General features: G+C 34.0%; 1 protein-coding gene across 5 annotated transcripts in view; it reads right to left on the bottom strand.

Annotated features, from left to right (window-relative positions):
- Positions 1-20,032, bottom strand: part of JMJD1C (jumonji domain containing 1C) — a 288,010-nt gene that overhangs the window by 74,543 nt on the left and 193,435 nt on the right. For 3 of the 5 annotated variants that reach the window (XM_046649100.1, XM_046649075.1, XM_046649091.1), the window contains one exon: positions 6,362-6,475. In XM_046649100.1, the coding sequence (XP_046505056.1) occupies positions 6,362-6,475 (114 nt within the window). Of the gene's footprint in view, positions 1-6,361; positions 6,476-10,479; positions 11,057-20,032 lie in introns of those variants that run through there. The other 2 variants (XM_046649087.1, XM_046649083.1) reach the window with 2 other exon arrangements.

Raw genomic sequence — 20,032 nt, 5'->3', positions numbered from 1 at the left:
CTTAAATAAAGTCTATTTCAAGGAAATTGTTTTCTTTTCTTTTTTTTTTTTGAGGAAGATTAGCCCTGAGCTAACTACTGCCAATCCTCCTCTTTTTGCTGAGGAAGTCTGGCCCCTGAGCTAACATCCGTGCCTATCTTCCTCTACTTTATACGTGGGATGCCTACCACAGCATGGCTCTTGCCAAGTGGTGCCATGTCCGCACCCGAGATACAAACCGGCGAACCCCAGGCCACGGAGAAGCAGAATGTGTGCACTTAACCGCTGCACCACCAGGCCAGCCCCAGAAATTGTTTTCTTATGTAAGTTGTCATGGTTTATAAACTCCTTTTGGGAAAAAAAAAAAAAAGACTATGACTTATTAACTTTTAAAAACCATTAAGCACCTAGCAGGATGCTATCAATAGGGAGAGCACAGAATTTAAATAACTGTTAAATGAATGAAGTCAGGATGTTTCCAAGGCCAGATATTAAAATTTTTAAAGAGCAAGTAAAAGGGAAGTAGAGTCTAAGCAAAGTCTCCTTTCTGGGGAAGAATCAAGTGAGTCAACAGTCAGTAGAACACTAGTCCCTCTATCTTTTGTGCCTGTTTCTTCTTCTCTTAACTACACTGCAGACGCTCTCATTCTTGGGGGAATAGGGCTGGGTGCACTCCACTCTTATATCCCAGCAGGAGTTGTGCTTTCAGTCTTTCTTATAAATTGCTATAAAACATATCTCTTAATGCCAAATTCAGTCATCACTGCCAAAAACATCTAACTTCTATCTTAAAAACAACAATAACAGTTTGCTTGGTAGTTTCTGGAAGTCATTTATTATTTTCTTTTAGTAAAATTAATGGGAGAGCTGTCATTTGATACCAGGAAAAGAACAAAACTGAGAGGAATTCTGGGAGAGAAACATTTACATAACTATACTAATAAGTGCTGTATCTGGTCAAATTCCCATTTGCTCTATAGGAATGTTATAGTTTAAAAATGCTCTAAAGTAATATATCTGTACTACAAAATTGAAGTAAGAAGAAAGAAAATTTTGAAAAAGTCTTGTTTCAATCCACCAAAGCAATACTAACATGAAGTTTTCTTTATTTCCTTCTGTAAACTATTAACAACATCATCAAAGTTCCCTGGGGAATAAATCTGCTTATACGCCAAATTACTACCAACAAGATTTTCAAACTTGTCGGTGGCTCACTTATGTCAAATATTTAATTCCACAAAATATAATATTTGGCTAGTAACAACCAACCAACCAGTTAATGGTCCACCTTGGCTAACTGGGGACTAAATTTCACCTCATTCACACTCTCTCAACCTTGTTTGTGAAGCAATTCCAAACTCCATAGGACAATAACAAAAATTTAGAAGGAAAAAAATATATGCCTCTGCTACATTACACTTTCTAAACTGGTAACTTACCCTAGGCAATCATTTGAGCTATTTTTAGTAAATCAGATGTGTTAAGCAACAACTACCTTAGGAATATCCTGAACCCACAGCCAATAAATTTATATAATCAATGATAGAAAAATTGTGGGTCAAAATGGACTCAAAGTGGGAAAACAACTTTCTCACTGAAGGACTACAGAAATGATAGATACATACATCTGACACAGTCCAGACATATTCATTAACTAAATAATGTAAGACTCTTCTATGTTTAAGTCTTTAAGCAATCTTTAGTCCAGATACTGAGAAAATACTCAGGTCTGTTCCACCCATTCCCTTTTCCTTCAACCACCAATTCACAGCACAATAGTACTATATCTAATACTTAGTAGCATAATGTCTATATCCTATGATGATAACAACTGTAGTATTAATAGTCTTATCTCTAAACTTTTACCAGCTTTTTATGACCCAGAACTTCAAATAGGATCATTTCTTCAGGTCTAGGATGATTCTACTTTGTTCTAGGGAAAATATTTCATTACTACAATGAATTTTAATATATAATAAGATAAAAAGGGTATAACTTTGAACAAGCATATTCTGCTTAAAATCTCTAATGTTTTTAAACTAGTGCCCTTTTTATTGTTCCTTTATTACATTTAAAAGCAAAGAGGATTGTGATCTCTAAAAAATACTGGACTAACAAGCCAGACCAACCCAGCTTAATTGATATGAGTCATGTACAATTTTCAGGTAAGAAATAATCTCTTCTATATCCTCTATGAAGCAACCAACCTGAAAACTGCAGATGTGTGCATGGCCAGAAGCCAAAATCCAGGACAAGATGATTTCAAAATCATGCTAAAAGTTCAATGTTCGCATTTCATTATGAAACTGTTTTTATATGAATTTATTAAAACTTCAAATTTTAATGGAAAGCTTTTTAAAACTTCTCTAATCATCTTCCAAAGTAAAGCAATACTACAGAAATCACACTAACTCAAAACTAAAGAAAAATTCCAAAACTCTTAAAGAAACATTTTTAAAAATCAATAATTTGTTTTTTCCTCCTTCTTCTCAGCCAGCTGAAAGACACAGCAGAATCTGCAGAGTTCCCTCCTACTTCCTCTCTTTTCCCTTCCCCCTCTACTTCAAAGAAAATTAACTGTGGCCAGGCATGATCAGGAAATTTAAAAGGAGGAAGCAGAAATTCATTTGTGCGCATAAGGAAGGAAAAAACAGAATGAACAATACTATGGTATGCTGCTTCAGTGACCTAATTAATATGCATCCATTATATTGTCTATAAGATATTGGTTTGATTTTTCTCCTCATTCAACTTTCTTTCAGAATATTGAAAACTACATTCTATGACAGTTGCACTCAGTCCCCCCAACTACATGTCACCTAAAAAACTGACTGATGAACTAACTTAAAACATGCCATCTCATAGTCAATGCATTGAAATCATTCAGAGATAAATGCAGGATTCAAACCAGTGACCTAAAAGTGAAAGGATCTGTATTGATCCCAAGTCATCTGTTTCCTAACCATCACCCTACAATCTATGTTATCATTCTGATAAATTGACAGAGTGCAACTATAAAGGAAAGTAAAGGAGCATACTATTACAGAATAAAATACTGAGAAGTTGGGGCTGGCCCCGTGGCGGAGTGGTTAAGTTCGCGCACTCCGCTACAGGCAGCCCAGTCTTTTGTTGGGTCAAATCCTGGGTGCGGACATGGCACTGCTCATCAAACCATGCTGAGGCAGCGTCCCACATGCCACAACTAGAAGGACCCACAACAAAGAGTATACAACTATGTACCCAGGGGCTTTGGGGAGAAAAAGGAAAAAATAAAATCTTTAAAAAATAAATAAATAAATAAATAAAAATAAAAAATAAAATACTGAGAAGTCAAGGAGAAAGATGGTGAATGGGAATTCCCACTATAAAAACATTAATTAGATTCACAGCAAAGAATCATTTGTGGTAATTTTTAAAACATTACTATGTATACTCATCACTCTATACACAAATGCCAATTCCAAGCAAGACTTTTTCCCCGTCATACTTAAGAAGTCTATAAAGGATAATTAACACCCAGATTCAGAAGAAACTGCCTCATGAAATTTAAAAAGTGAGAAAAAAACAGGGAGACCATTTAAAAGACTTGTTCAATTTTCCCCAAACTCCCTTTGACTTACATAGGGTTATCCTAAGGTTAAGACATGTCAGGCACTATTTACTATATCTATGCCAGTAACAGCTGCCATGTTTAAGATGCCAAAAAAACCTAATGTACTGTTTGGACAACTGGTTAAAGAAAAGCATTCTGGGATAAAGCCACTCTAATTGCACGAACTCTAAAATTGCTTCCTTTAACTGTAATGTGTCTATATTTCATTTAAATAAATAAATTTGAAAAACTTGACTGAGCCATCGTAGGTCTCTGGAGTAAATTTTCATTCACAATATTACAGTAGGTGCCTATCATTTACACACTGGAGAAAATATTTTTGTATTTCTTAACGTGATTAAAAAATCTAAATATAAAAATTGAAATACATTCAAAACAGCTCTACTGCAATCCATCATAAAACTAACTAAACTTGCCGGCCCAGTGGTGCAGTGGTTGAGTTCCCACATTCTGATTCAGTGGCCTGGGGTTCACCCGTTTGGATCTCGGGTGTGCCCATGGCACCGCTTGGCAAGCCATGCTGTGGTAGGCGTCCCACATATAAAGTAGAGGAGGATGGGCAGAGATGTTAGTGCAGGGCCAGTCTTCCTCAGCAAAAAGAGGAGGATTGGCAGCAGATGTTATCTCAGGGCTAATATTCCTCAAACAAAAAAAAATAAATAAATAAAATTAATGGACCAGCCCAGTGGCACAGGGGTTAAGTGTGCACTTCTGCTTTGGCGGCCTGGGGTTCACCAGTTCGGATCACAGGTACGGACACGGCACCACTTGGCAAGCCATGCTGTGGCAGGCATCCCACATATAGTGGAGTAAGATGGGCATGGATGTTAGCTCAGGGCCAGTCTTCCTCAGCAAAAAGAGGAGGATTGGGAGCAGTTAGCTCAGGGCTAATCTTCCTAAAAAAAAACCAAACAGAAAAACTTAACTAACACTTAAAAAGAAATTCTAAAATTAAGGTATGCCGCGTCCCTAAATCAAGTGCTCTTAGAGTAACTACTCATTTTTCAGAACTGAGAATTCACATTATTTGTGAAACACAAATGGTTAAAATGTTAAGTGAATCACTTCACCTCTGGAAGATACAGTACCTTCTACGTCAGAGGTCAATTTACCTATACTAGCAGAGCAATATAAATAGCTTACTAACAAAGACAATCACACAATTCACCAATCTACTTTTAGCTCTTGTGCCTTTATTTTTAACAAAATGATAGAAGTATCAGAATCAAAAACAGTTTAAAATGTAAAAACATCCCCAAACTATAAAATGTTAGCACATTCTTTCAATCACTATAATTTTAATAAACATGTTGTAGAGTTTTAGGCAACCTGGCAAAACAGTTTATTTTTAAAAGTAATTTCTACATAATAATTTCACTTCTCTAAATCAATTCCAAGCTGAAATTTCCAGAGCGCTAATCAGCAACCACAGAATTAAAACATTAACAGTTGGAAAGTTCCTTTGATTTTACCTAGACTTACCTAGTCTAATTCCCACGAAAAGATTGTCAGAAATGAAACAAATTATAATAAGACCTATAGTAAGCCAAATGGATTCACAATTAAAAGCAAAACAAAATAAAACTTGAGAGAAAAGCTCTAACACCTTCACTGTTAAACTGAGACTTGCTATGAATATTTACAAATAAATATTGTAAACAAAGAGCAAAAGCTAACAGTACAAAAACGAGCCCACTTAACAAAATAAGAAAAATAACATGGAAAGACCAAAGTACATCTATGTAGACGTCAAAATAGGAACTAATATTTAACTGAGGGAACTATCATCTCATTTTGGTAGATCTACTAGAAGAGGCTCGTAACTACTCTAATTCCCTAAGTACTATAACTTCATACACAACAAATCACTGCTCATTAACTCAAGTTCTTCTTCTTTCCATGGAAACGATGCCTCTACATTTTATTTTTGAAAAACACTAACTATTCTGAAATGAAACAGGAGTGCTGACTTTCAGTTCCATTTTTTAAAAAGTCAAACTAGTTCACTCATCTTTTCCTTCAATACAATTACTATATTATTTTAAACATTTAAATAAAAAAACATAAAATATATAGACTTAATTCAGTCTAAAATCCAAATCTACAAAGAAAATGAACTGTGCATTTTTACTTATAGCTTTAAAAATTAACTGATAGAACATCACTAGAAACTTTCAAAAACATTTAGCTTACCACTTTGATGAGTTTCTTCACATGATTTAAATCTAAAAAGCCTACCAGAAAACGTTTTTCCAATCAAATGTATTTGTATTTAAACTGCAAAAACTGGGAAGTATAATTTAGAAACCGAACTGTTCAATTAATGACAACCTGAAAGAATACTCCCACTGAAAAAGAAAATGAACTACTATTATGCTAAAATGATATGTATGCATATAGTAAACACTAACCTCACTTAATTACATTAACTGATCCAATGCTTAACCTTCGGAGCTGGAAACAAAGCTAAGTTATACTAATATCTAACCCTTTATTTTCTAACAATGGACATTATTTAGAATGACAGGGACTTTATTTTGCTCACTTGTGTATTCCCAGTGATAGAATGCTACCTGGCTCATAGTAAGTTCTCAGGATATATTTGTTGATTGGATAAATGAATCATTTATGCTATAATCGAAATTTATTGAAGGCACTGGGCTCCTTGCACACCTAGATGTTAGTTACAATTCAGTTCTTAAAAGAAGATCTAAACATCAGCCAGGTTTAATGATAGTTAACTTTTAAAAGCAACCTAAAATTTCTTACCTGGTAGGGCTGAAAGGCACTATCTTCAGTTAAAAAATCCAGTTGTTTATCTACAAGGAATTCTACAGCAGTGATTGAACTGGGTATACTTTTTTCAACCAGGGGTTTGAAAGTCTGGTAAGAGAGCAAAAAAAAAAATTTTAATGGTTATTTTCTGAGTTTCATCCTCAAATTGTGACGGGGTATATATAAATACAACGTATTAATGTTATTATCATAATGTTTTTAGGATACAAATTAATATTAGTTTTTATATTATAATCTAAAGTAATGCTTTGATCCATACAATATAGTATTTTGTATTCATTAAAGAGGAATGAAGTAGATTTATAAGGGATGATATGAAAAAAACCCCAGTATATTAAGCCCCAGTTTTTTATTTAAAAACAGAGATATAATCAAGTATACACGCATAGAAAAATTTCTAGGATGAAAAAAAGAGATTGCTTCTGAAAAAGTAAACTGGGTAGGAGAACTTATTCACTCGAACTTGTCTTTAAAAAAGATATAAGTATTATTCTTTATAAAATAAAGTAGTTATGACTTAAACATGCATAATTTTTTCCTAGCTCACTCACATCATGAAGGATTTTAAATGATCAGGATGCATCTGGTCTTTTAACTCCACCCTATGTACTATCAACCCTCACCCCGCCCCTGCCCCAAGCACAAATAAAAATCCAGCTGCTTCAGTGAGAGCAGCATGGGGGAAGGGAGGAGGAAAAGAAGGAGGAGGTAAGAATTAGTACACAAAATCCACCTTTTCAGTACTCTCTCTCCAGAACTACACTACCTAAAACCACCACGACCACAAGAACGTGGGGCCAGGGGTGAAGTGGATATGGAATCCATGGTCATTTGATTATTTTAAATAAGATATATTTTACATAAAGGATTTCACTCATTTCTTGGGGTGGGAGTGGCAGGGAGGGACGCAGGAGAGGAAGAGGAAGGAAGGAAATAAAGGTACTACGTATGCATTTTTTTATGACTGTCACACTCACTTTCGAAGCAGAAGCAGCTTGAATAAAAACCAAGTATCTTATATTCATGGTACTGTTCTAAAAACTTAAAAAGTGAAAACAAAATTTCACCACCTTAAAAACAGCGGTTTTACTACCAAAAAAAAAATCTAAGTTTGGAAAATGAAATTAACAACCACCTCTGTTTCTAAATTACCTATAGCACATGTAGAAATCTTTCTCAGTACACGGCAACTTGTGTGACTGTTTGGATGTAAACCAAAGCTTTTGGCAGAGACTGTAAAAATCCCCAGGAGATCCAAAGCCAGTGTGTTTCCCCCTTCTCTTATTATGTCTCAAAGAAATTTAACATCTTGCTAATCGCAATTAATAAACACTCAGGGGAAAAACTTTTCAAGATCTATGATTCAGAGTGGCTCTTAAGAGGTTAATTTCTATATGTAAGAAATTCCTTTCAAAGCTTTCAATTCAATTTGCTGAGTCTGGAACACTGTTTTGAAAATGCCAAAACCACATGAGAATATTTCTATAGTATCCGCGCTATAAACTTACAAATAAAATCTTTGCTAAACTAAAATAACATGAAAAACTTTTCTGACATCCCCACTTAATTTCAGTGTTTATGATTAGAAAATCTAATCACAGTAAAAGGCTCCCTCCCCTGTCCTAGGGCTAACCTTTCAAGTACTATATGTGTAGCAAAAGTATTTTTATTTGGGCAATAAATTATATTTTCAAAACAAACAGGCCCCCATTATTTAGTTATCTCCTACTACTGTTGCCATGTAATCTTTTCCATTGACCAAGACAAAATTCCTAAAATTATCATCTCATAAAATCCTACTCATTATTTTACCTAAGGAGTAACTAAAATTTGTAAGAAATCCAAGAGCATTTATTCTATTTAGACTTCAAAATCTACCAGTATGTGATCGATTGACATGAAATATGTAACATTTTCCATATTGTATCTTTGTCTGTTTAGTTTTTAGTAAACTAGAAAACACTGGCACGTTTTCCAAGAGGACTTTTAATCCTTGAACTTTATCAAATGCTCTATTTTCTTTTCATTTACCATGTCAGGTCAACTTACAAGTAACAAAAAGGTCCACAAAAGGTATTATCTAAGTAGCTGAAGATACAATTCAATTAAATAGAATTTGAAAAAGAAGTAAACTTCTGTCTGAGTGCCTCTTTCTTACCCAAATAATATAGGTGGGTTGCATTTCCTATGAGACCTAGTCATTTTATAATATGAAAAACATTCTTGTGAAGAGAACCTCTAAAGCTTTGCTTTTAAAGGTAGGTCAGAGTATTAAGGGTAAATTTCAACAGGCGAACTTATCACAATTTAAATTACTGAGTTAGGGGAAAAAAAGCTCAGTTTCTAGGCTAAAATAAAATGAGACTTGCTCATTTTAAGGTATCTAACTGAAAGCCATTGGCAGAATTTAGCTACCAGAAATGTTAAAAGACTAGTTTTAATGCTCTATTTCTGATACATGAATACTTACAATCATGTACAAATGGAGGTCAAAAGTATACCATGCTTCTTAAATAGCACATAAGGCCACATCGTACAAATTTTAAAATGTGCAACTATATTTAAACTACAAATATTTTCCCACCAAGTGCCGATAAATACTTTTATAGGAGTTGTTAAAGAAATGTTTCAAAATGTATTACATGAGCAACCCTGAAAAATGTGAGCTCCTACTTTATAGAAAAATTAAAGATGAACAACATATAAAACTAAGTAGTTAAAATATATCCTCATTTTTTAAAGTGGCAAATCAACGATGTAACCACTATTAATTTTTGTAGCTAATTCAAACATATTTCAAAGATATGTTATTAGCTTAAAAACGAAAACATAAATATTTACATAAAAGCAAATGTGTCCTACAGCTTTTATGATGAATCTGTAGTAAATATTTCACGGGTCTAGGTGCACTGGAATGTAAAGAAACTAGAACTCATGCATAACTAAGTAATTCAAGACTCTAAAGATATATCATTCTTTGAGGAACTTCCACAGCCTAAGGGGAAGCAATGAGCCACCATCTGATGAAAGTCACAGTAGAATAGAACCCTAATCACAAAAAGACTATTATTTCAATGCTGAAAAAGCCTTTGAAAATCCAAATGAAAATCACTAATTTAAAATAGAATATTCATACTTGAAATAAAACACTTTTTTGACTTTATTAATCGAGTAAGAGTTCTTTTAAGGCCCATTGTCTGTGTTAACCGTGCTTTAAAGATAGTCTAAAGCCAAAATACTTAGTCGAGAGCCTGCATTTCTAGTAGGGCCTACCACGCTATAGGAAGAATGCTTAGAACAACTGTATCCTGTTTGGGGCTCCATGCTGCACCACATTCCATTCACATGAGGAAGAGGCGAACAGATGAGCCCTCCTCGAAAAAACATTTTTAAAATAAATCAGCTACAGCTCTCAAACATAACTCAGCTGCTCAAATAAACCATGTTAAAGTTCACCATTTAACATTTAACTGGAAATTCATGGAGTTTATATCTGCAGTCTGAGTTTCTAACAATCTCTGGTTAACATTTAACAATTCCTTTTCAAGTAAAAAAAAAAAATCAGCCTCACTAACTACAAAAATCTGATATAAATCTCACTAAAGGAAAATACTGAAGCAGAAAACAACCTAAGCAACATTTTAGAAGACAAGGTTTAGTCTACAAAAAAAAAAAAAAAAGACTGGACTGACTTGAAAGAACAAAGTCCAAATTCCCACCCAAGCAGGTCTATTGAAAAACACGATACTGTTGGAAAACAAGTTGGGGGTTGGGACAAGTCTATACCACACACACAGAAAACTCAGAAAACAAACACCCTCACTTCCCTTAAAACAATATATTCTACAATCCTAATCTGAAACACTTCTGCTGTAATACTTTAAACAATTAACCTTAGTTTTTAATCTTTTTACAGTGTTATGAATACACATAATAAATCTCTTTCTAAACAAATGAAACAGTTAAAAATTCTTACAACTAAGAACACTAAGGCTAGATCTATAAAAGGCAGTGACCTTAATTCCTAAGACTGAGAAGCAAAACCAAATGTAAATTAAGACAAAAGAAAAAGGAAGCAGAAAAATACAAACCGTACTTTGTTCTTCAGAATTTTAAAGTATCTTTAAATCTCAGAAATCCACGACATGGCTTTAAAGGCCAAAAAGTATAGCTGACATTTCCATTTTATTCTTCAGCAGTATTTTTTTATCTAGCCTAAATACTTCTTCAGTCTTCAAAAATCACAGGCAAATGGCTCTCAAACCAAGCATTTCTGAGCTCACTTGCAGCGTCGTCATTGTATACGAAGAAAAGCCAAGACCACAGAACGAAGCAGAGGCTGTAACCTAACAAGTCTCCGAAGAGCAAATGACGATTTTTCTGTCTGCTCTGGCTCAGCCCTGGCAGTGGTGAGGATTACAACTCGCTCTTTGTCATCAGCAGTGTGGTGTTAACGACTAAGAAATCCTGCAGCTGAAGCACTACTGCATCCTCCGATCTGGGTCAGGATAATTTCTCCCGAGGTCGCTTACATAACCAGTAAGATACTCCAAATAGAGAGAACAGCCATCCATCAGCTAGAGAAAGCCTTTCCCACTGTACTCTGTCTGCGTGGAAACACTGCAGTAGCTTCCAACAGTGCAGACACCCAAATGAGAACGACTACTTGGCTTAGGGCAGACTGAGAGAAGGGAAGAGGCGGTGCTCTGTAAACTGTAACTAATCCCCCGTCACAGGTGCTGATGGAGTCACTTCCAGCACGAGTCACATTACTGGTGATTACTCATTTGGCTGCGGCCATAGAGACTGGCTCATAATTTTAACAACAGACAAAGACAGACTAGTGGCGAGACCGAGAGCTCAAGTTTACTGTCTCCTTCATAAAGCAAATGCAAATACAGAGTTTTTGCTTTCCAGATTTACCAAAGTAAGAAAGTGCAGAAAACAAATAATATGTAAATATCTCTCAGGTTGGCAAAAATGAAGCATAACGTTAAACCATCAAAAATACTTTCAGTGTGTTTTCAAGTAAAGGCTTTATTTTTAGTTTAATCATTTCTCCTTAAAAATATACTGATACAAAAAAACTTCACGAAAAAAAGTTTAAAACATTTTTGGAGTAACAGTCTAACTGAAATCAAACGACTTAACCAACGATCTCAGAGGCACTATACTGAAAAGAAAAACAAACTGCTAATACTTACTTTGGTAGATTTTTAAAAAAATACTCCTGAAATATTTTCATTTTTTATAAAAACAGTTCAATTTACACAGTTCGCAGTTATAAAAACCTATGATTCGAAAGTAAAATCATATTTTTCTGACATGTTATCTAACAGTACACGCTCTTAACTTCTTTATAAACCTAGAGTTATACTGTCCAATATGGTAGCCACTAGCCCCATATGACTATTGATCTCCTGAAATGTACTTAGTCTGAATTGAGATGTGTGCTGTATGTATAATATATACACTGAATATGAAAAAAGAATGTAAGATACTTTTAAGTGAAAGAAAACATTCACCTATTTTTAATGAATTTGCTCCAATGTAGGTGTCTCAATTTCAATAAATCTAAAAATTCACATTGATTTTTTGTTTGTTTTTGAGGAAGATTAGCCCTGAGCTAACATCTGCCACCAATCCTCCTCTTTTTGCTGAGGAAGACTGGCCCTGAGCTAACATCTGTTCCCATCTTCCTCTACTTTATATGTGGGATGCCTACCACAGCATGGCTTGACAAGTGGTGCCATGTCCGCATCCGGGATCCAAACCAATGAACCTGGCGCCGCGGAAGCCAGACGTGCGAATTTAACTGCTGTGCCACCAGGCGGGCCCCAACACATTGATTTTTTTATACCATGTACACAATCAATTCATCAAACAATTGTTAAGAGAAAAACTTTTAGCCAGCAACCAGTGCTCTGTCCCCTTATACCTATTCCAGGTGTATCATTTGGATTTCATTTCACAGAAATCAGGTTAACTACTGAAAAGAAGATATTTTCAATTTAGTGTATGATGGACTTGCACTTACAAAAATCTCAATCAATCCTTTTTTTGTTTTAAGCATGAAAGAGATAGGTAATGAATATTCTAAAAATGTTAGTAAAATAGCTTTAGAACATTGATGGTGCTAAAATATAACTTTAGAAAAACGTAATTTTTTAATAATGAGTCAAGTGAATATTAAATCATACACACCATTCCAATAATTCATTCATAATTAATCACTTATGACATGAATATAAAACATAAAGGGAAATACAAGAATTCACAACGTCATATAAGTTACCAAAAAAAACAACTGGATGAATATGCTAGCCTTATTCTGAGCCCCAAACAATAAAGAAACATCAAATGCTTGATGCAGGTTATTATATTATAAACTATCAAATTTCAAATATATTTCATACATTTCTACAATTTATTGTACATTAGAGAATGAGTTCAATATTTCACATGATTCATCTCACAATCTCACGTAAATTCAGGTTTGATTACATAAACTTAAAAACAGCTGTCTGTTTCTCAAGTACTATTAGTTTCCTACAGAACCAAATAGCACATAGAACTACACTTAGCTAACAATTCAACTGCCACACATTTATATATTTCTAGTGACATAAAATTCAATAATTTTTATAAAATCAAAATAATTGACATCAATACTGAAAAATAATTCATTTTTATTTCATACTACATCATGGTTAAAGCAAAATGAGATTCTTCTCCATTACTATCAAGAAATGCTATACAGTCAATTCTTAATGCAAATGAAGGGTGCACAGAGGTGCAACTAGTTGCAAACCATAAATATCTTTTTAATATTTAAATTGGACTTGATAAATATTTTTATAAATATATGAATGTGAGTCTGGTCTGGTAATCTGGTAAATTTCTAACACAAACAAAAACAGTGAAGCAACAACACAGAGAATCAACTTAGTAGAGAGCATAAGCTGCTCAGCTTTTACATAGTCTCCTTAATTCTCTGCTGTTCTTACAACTCATTAGGGACAGCAGATACCACCGTTCAGAACAGCGAAAAGCACCAATTTGAGAATGCACTTTAGTCCTTTAAATTGGTTGTTCTTATGGTTTATATGTTCCTTAATTGATTAAGGAAGGAAGCTTAAGAGCTACTGTTAATTTTTCTTTTTTTTCTTTTTGTTTTGGGGGGGCAGGGTAAAAGGCCTTTCTGGCAGCTAAAACAGGCTAAAGGAAGAGGAAACTACTCCAGTTACTGCCCAGAAATACACATCTCTGACTTCCTTCCTTTTTAGCTGGTTTCTAGGTTACAAGCTGAATAAATCAACAGAGGTGAGAAAGTAAACAGCGGCTAAAAGGAAGGCAACACTGTATGGCCATCTGAAGAAAATCTGTTCCTTCCAATAATGTAAGAATCTTATACATGCAATTAAGAATTAAAACAAATGACCATTTTGGTTCCATTTATCTGATGCCATGAAAGAAATAAACCCTCATTATAGATATGGAAGCCTAAACAAACAAGTGCATTTCTCCAAATATAAAGACTTTACAAAGAAACAAAAAGCTCTAAGTTCAATGGCGAAGTATTATAAATATTTTCTTAGACATAAAGGTAGGAAAAGAAAATGAACAATAGCAGTTAAGAGGATTTCAACTTGATATAGTCTTACATGAAAGTGAGCTAGGTTCAGGAAAAAATTTTTCAATATGCCCTATTATCCTATACATCTATTAAAATATATAATCAAATGTGTAACTCCTGTATCATGGTAATGTCCAAAAGATTAACTTTGTCACATTAATGAATCCATGCATATCTTTCAGACACTACAAGGTTGTGTAGCAGTTTCATCCCGACAAGAGACTATATGAGTTCTACAAGGATTTCCAGATGGTATGAACCTAATCTTACTGATTTTTAAAACTCCCTTTCCTCCCTCAAGCATGTAGCACATTCTTTCAACCAATACGTATGGGATGTCTTCTATGTGCAAAGCACTATAGTTGGCCCTGGGGACACAATGGTGAGGAAGACAGCTCAATTCCCACCCTAGCACGTTTTACAGACTTTTAGAACGAAACAGACATTAACTGAGACATAAAAAATTACAACTCTGTTAAGAACTCAATTAGGGATTGGAGAATTAGTGCTCCTTTCCCTCCTTTCTTCACTGTATCTTTGATAACAGCCCCAGTCATGAGAGGAGGGGAGCGCAACAGAATATGTACTTTTTTTAACTTTGCAGATATCATGTCATAGATTTTAATAACATATAATTGAGCTAAGAAAGAAACTATTTGAGAATATTAAAATAATGAAAAAACACTCTACACAAGAAGTCTCTATATTTTTCAATAAGCATTATGGCTGAATTCAGTGTCCTTTCTTTTGTTTTTTCCTTCTAGACTTTCTGAATACTAATAAGGCACATGCTCTAAATCTACAGTAGATCTATGAGTTTGTCATCTCTATGACTTCTCTTTCAGAATCTCCCTGAATAGATAATCATCCTTCCTCCCAATTATTATGAGGTTTCTCTTCTCTCTCTACAACATAGCAGGTATATGCCATTAAGACAATCAATTCTTCCTTACACAAATAATTCCAGACTTTATTTTTATACCTAAATTTTCAACTTCATATTTTGTACTTACTAGGACACAGTCATATTTATATCCTGTTACCACATAAAGCCAAATATTACTAGAATTAAATGCTTAACCTTCTTTCTTAAGTTATTTGCATTTCTTTCGAATCACTAGAAGTACTATCACTACTTCTTTAGAAGTGGATACTTCAAAATCATTAATACAATGACATCCTTGATAATTTATTTTGTTTTCTTTGCTCATATAATAATATTTTGAATATCTGATGTTTTTCCTTTGAACCTGTCAATAATAAAAATGTAATTTTTCTATAAATTCTTCCATAACTATGACTTCAATAAAAATACCAATAATATTTTGGAACTACACGAATCACTTTTATGAAAAAGCAAAAATAATTAGGAAAGTTCTAGAAAGAAAGAAAAAAGAGAAGTCAATGACAGGAAACTAGCCCTAAGAGATAGTACAACATATTTCAATGCTCCAATTAATACAACAGTGTAAAACTGGAGCATTAATAAACAATCATCAATGGATAATTTAGAAAGTCCCAAAATAGCATCAAATAAGTATGGGAATTTAGTGTAAGATAAAAGTGGATTTTCAAATCTGAGGGAGAAAAAAAGAGAATGAGAAAACTGAATAAAAGAAAAACAGGCTTTGGGCCAGCCTGGTGGCAGCAGTTAAGTGCGCACATTTGGCTTCCGTGGCCTGGGGTTTGCTGGTCTGGATCCTGGGTGCAGACACGGCACCTCTTGGCAGGCCATGCTGTGGGAGGCATCCCACATATAAAGTGGAGGAAGATGGGCATGAATGTGAGCTCAGGGCCAGTCTTCCTCAGCAAAAAGAGGAGGATTGGCGGCAGATGTTAGCTCAGGGCTAATCTTCCTCAAAAAAAAAAAAAAAAAAAAGGAAAAGAAAAGAAAAACAGGCTGTTTAAAATGGAAATGGAATTTTAGAGATTAATAATCTCATTTTCACACATAAAGAAATGAAGACTCAGAGAAATGAAGTGACTTGTCTTGTCAAAAATCATTTTTATAGAAACCCTGGGACTAGAATCCAGATTTCCTAATTGATAGCTGAATGATTTTTACATTGTAAGATGGTGTAAAAGAACTATATTGTTTTCATGCTTGTCAGCATGAGGTGGCAGAGAGCAAAGTGTTTTGCCATCTGCTAAAATAAAACTTTAAACTTTGAACTTAAAACGGAGGAAAATGAAACCAGTCTAGAAGAAACTGCAAAATCATATATACTGAGGAAAAGAGGTAGAACATAATAAATTTATATATTCTTAATATGCTTTACTGACACTTATGTCACCTTTCAGAAAGGAGAAATAAGCAGGATTGGGAAAAGAAAGCAACTCAACATAAAGGGATTTTTAAAGCTATGTTCAGAAAAAGAACACTTTGGAAGACGATAAAACACTAATAGTTAAAAGGGAAATTTAATTTAATTCCTATTTTGTTACTGTTATTTCTGTCAAGAAAAAATATTTTTAATATGGAAAGTATAAACTGGATATTAAAAATGAACTAAACCAAAAAGGATAGGTAGAGGATCCTTTTTTGTTTTAGGAAACAGAATTAGTTTCCCTTCTAAATAACATAATTATATTAGAGATAATTTGGGAAACAAAAGAAATGAGTGAAAAGGATCCCATAGTTTTAACCATGAACTCAGACAGTTAACCATGTAATTGCACTTTCAGCCTTTTTTTCACAAGTATATTTGTTACCAAGTTTCAAGGTACACACAGTTTATAAATTGCTCATTTTACTTAGTACTCTTTTCACGTCAGTACATTGCCATCATTTTAAATAGCTACCTGATAAATACTTAATCAAGTAAATGAGCATTAAGTTTTCTAATACAAAAAATAACAGGAACATCTTCATGCTTTTATTAAACAACTAAAAATCAACTCAAATTTATGTAGGTTCAAATAAATTACATGTTAGTAAATTAAATTGATAGGTATAAACTGAGAGCTATTACTGGTAGTCTTTGAAAGAAATCATGGCATTATCAAAATATTAGAGATAGGCATCTGTTAATATTTATAAAGGAGGAAAGGGGCTATTTAGAAACAAACTACATGCTAGTAAACCTGAATTCCAGCAAAACTCCATGATGGATACTAAGAATCATTAAAAAGAAAATACACAGTGATGACTAATAGCCAAATAGATTCTTTGAGAGTAATTTGTCTTTTAATAAAAACAAAGGTTACTTTTATCAACACAACCTGCAATAGTTAAATCAATAAAATATGAGTTAGATGACAGTTCTTGTTGCATTTGCAACTGGTTAAAGAGTACTGAATAACAGTACTGTTTTAACCTATAACATGTTATCCCTTCGTCTTTGGTCTTACACACAATCACCTGAAGGCTATCTTTATTTGCATATTAACATGACAGAATAATTCAAAAATATAACTTACAAAAATACAATTAAGACCTAGATTTTGAAATCATCAAGTAAAGGTAAAATAAGGATTGACCCTCCAAATTAATAACGAAAAGGTTAGGTTCTATTTTTAGGTTTTAAAAAAATCAATGACATAAGTAAAATGTAAGGGAGATCTAGCTTCCTAGAAATTCAAGTGAAAGAATCCTGGAGGATTTCAATACACTAAACCAAAATAAGTGATGTATTTAAAAAAGCGGGGGGAGGGGCACATCAAATTTTGCCACAAAGTGCCCAGATCAAAGGAGGTAACAGTCCTTTTAGAGTTTGCATTGGTCATACCATCTCTGAATATCTTGTTCAGTTTGGAGCATCATAATCTAAAAGGAACAATTACAAACTGAGATGTGTCAAAGGCATTTAAAATCATGGATTGGGGCTGGCCCCGTGGCCGAGTGGTTGAGTCTGTGCGCTCCGCTGCAGGCGGCCCAGTGTTTCGTTGGTTCAAATCCTGGGCACGGACATGGCACTGCTCATCAAACCACGCTGAGGCAGCGTCCCACATGCTACAACTAGAAGGACCCACAACGAAGAATATACAACTATGTACTGGGGGGCTTTGGGGAGAAAAAGGAAAAAATAAAATATTAAAAAAAAAAGTCATTTAAAAAAAAAATCATGGATTATTAGGATCATCTGAAGGAATGGAGCATGTCTTGCCTGGAGAAGAAGAGAAGGACAAACGATAATAATGTACAATTATTTAAAGGGTTAGGTAATCTGGAAAAGAAGAAACTTATAAGTAAAATTTCCAGGAAGGCTAATTCTAGCTTAGCAAAAAGAATGAATAAAATTTCTAATAATTAAATACTACCAAACCAAAGCAGACATACTCATGAAGTAGTGAGCTTCCAAAAACTAGAAACAATCAAGAAGAATCTGGATGAAAACTAAGTTGACAAGTCTTGTCACTGAAGGATCCCATTTCTGGCTTTGGCAAGGAGTAGTTTATAAAATATTAAGGATTCTTTCCAATTCTAAGATTCTAATACTGTCTTCTTTAAGCCACTTAATGTTTAAGAGCAAAGTGAACATAAGCAAGATTAAACCAAACTTTTCATAAACATTGCTACTAATTTTGTACATATGAAAGCATAAAAAGAGTACTGCTGAATGTTCACGTATTATTCACATAAGGTGGCAAAATTAAAAGTAAAAAGTAACATCTCCCATTTCAGACTAAATTAACTTAACCAAGGCTTATTCCACTTGGCAGAAATAAAACTACACGGGAGACTTCTGTGGCACAGGATTTCTATAATCCACAGATCTTTTATCTCTTATGATGAAAATGCAAATATAATTCTGAGGGAATAAGAAATATTACAGAATTAAATCAACCCAACCATAAATGCAAAGCATGTGTTAAAATGGTAATAATCACAAATTCAGAGAAGAAATGCAAAGTTAAGCTAAAATGAAGTATGTCTTACAGTCTTGAGTCCTGTCAAACATATATGATCCTCAGAGAGTAGAGTATACGCCCTTATGTTTGCATATGACTGATATCCCGGCCTTTTTGTTCTAAAACTAATTTTAAAATATATTTTCCAATTTTTCTTAATCATTTCATTGTTTGTACTCTTGGAAACTTGAATAGGATATCTATTTCTTTACTGGTTTTGTTCATTTCCGTCTGGCAAACATCTGTTTCTTATGCAGCACAAGTCAATAAGGCTCTACAATTATTTCCCCATTACCTCTTGTTTGTCAAAAACTCTGATGATGTCAGCAACAGTCTGGAAGCTGAATTTTTCAACTAACAAGGGGAATTCACAATTTCCATTAAGTACGACAGTAACTATTTTAGTTATTTTAAAAATTAATACATTTTAGGTGACAATAATCACGTAAGCTGAGTAGCATATAGATTTGAAATATGGTAATACCAAAGTTTCAAGCATATTTCTTTAAGTATTGATAATTTGTGCCAACATTTTGACAGCCATGAAAATATCAAAGTACTGTTATGCAAAGTAAAAAGACTACAATGGAAGAACTTTACCTAAAGACTTTGGCACTAAAGTGTTTTCTTTCAATTACTAACAAACTACGATTCATTTAAAACAAACTTTCCTTCCCTTCTGATATGTTGTAGGACAATTTTAAGTTATAGTGCAAAATAGTACAGAAAAAATGAATACCCATAATCTAATTTCAGGTCAATAACCACTAATATAATTTTGATAGACTTCCTTTAAAATAAGTCTCTCTCCTTCCTTTAAACAAAGCTCAACATTTTCTTAATTCAGGTCACTTCCTGTTTCTCTGAGGACATCTCCTTCTTAAGGGATGAGGCAACAAAAGTCCCTAGGCTAACTAGGAAAGGAAAAAAGCTGAGGCCCACTAATGATGCCCAGGAGCCTTAAGTTTATCTCTGCAGAGAGAGGAAAGTTTCATGATAAGACTCTTCGTGGATAATAAAGATTCCTTCCAGGGTCTTAGTTTCCTTCAAAGTTTCAGACAGCCTGTAAGCAGTCTGGGCAAATAAACTTCTCCGGGACTCCTGGGGATTTAGTAGTGTTTTATAGCTTTTGAAACAGTTGTTTTTTCCTTGGGGAT

Source organism: Equus quagga, chromosome 2 (genome assembly GCF_021613505.1).
Source record: "Equus quagga isolate Etosha38 chromosome 2, UCLA_HA_Equagga_1.0, whole genome shotgun sequence".
Classification (NCBI taxonomy): Eukaryota; Metazoa; Chordata; class Mammalia; order Perissodactyla; family Equidae; genus Equus; species Equus quagga.
Note: the sequence above shows the minus strand (reverse complement) of the source record. Positions and strands in the feature narration are given on the sequence as shown.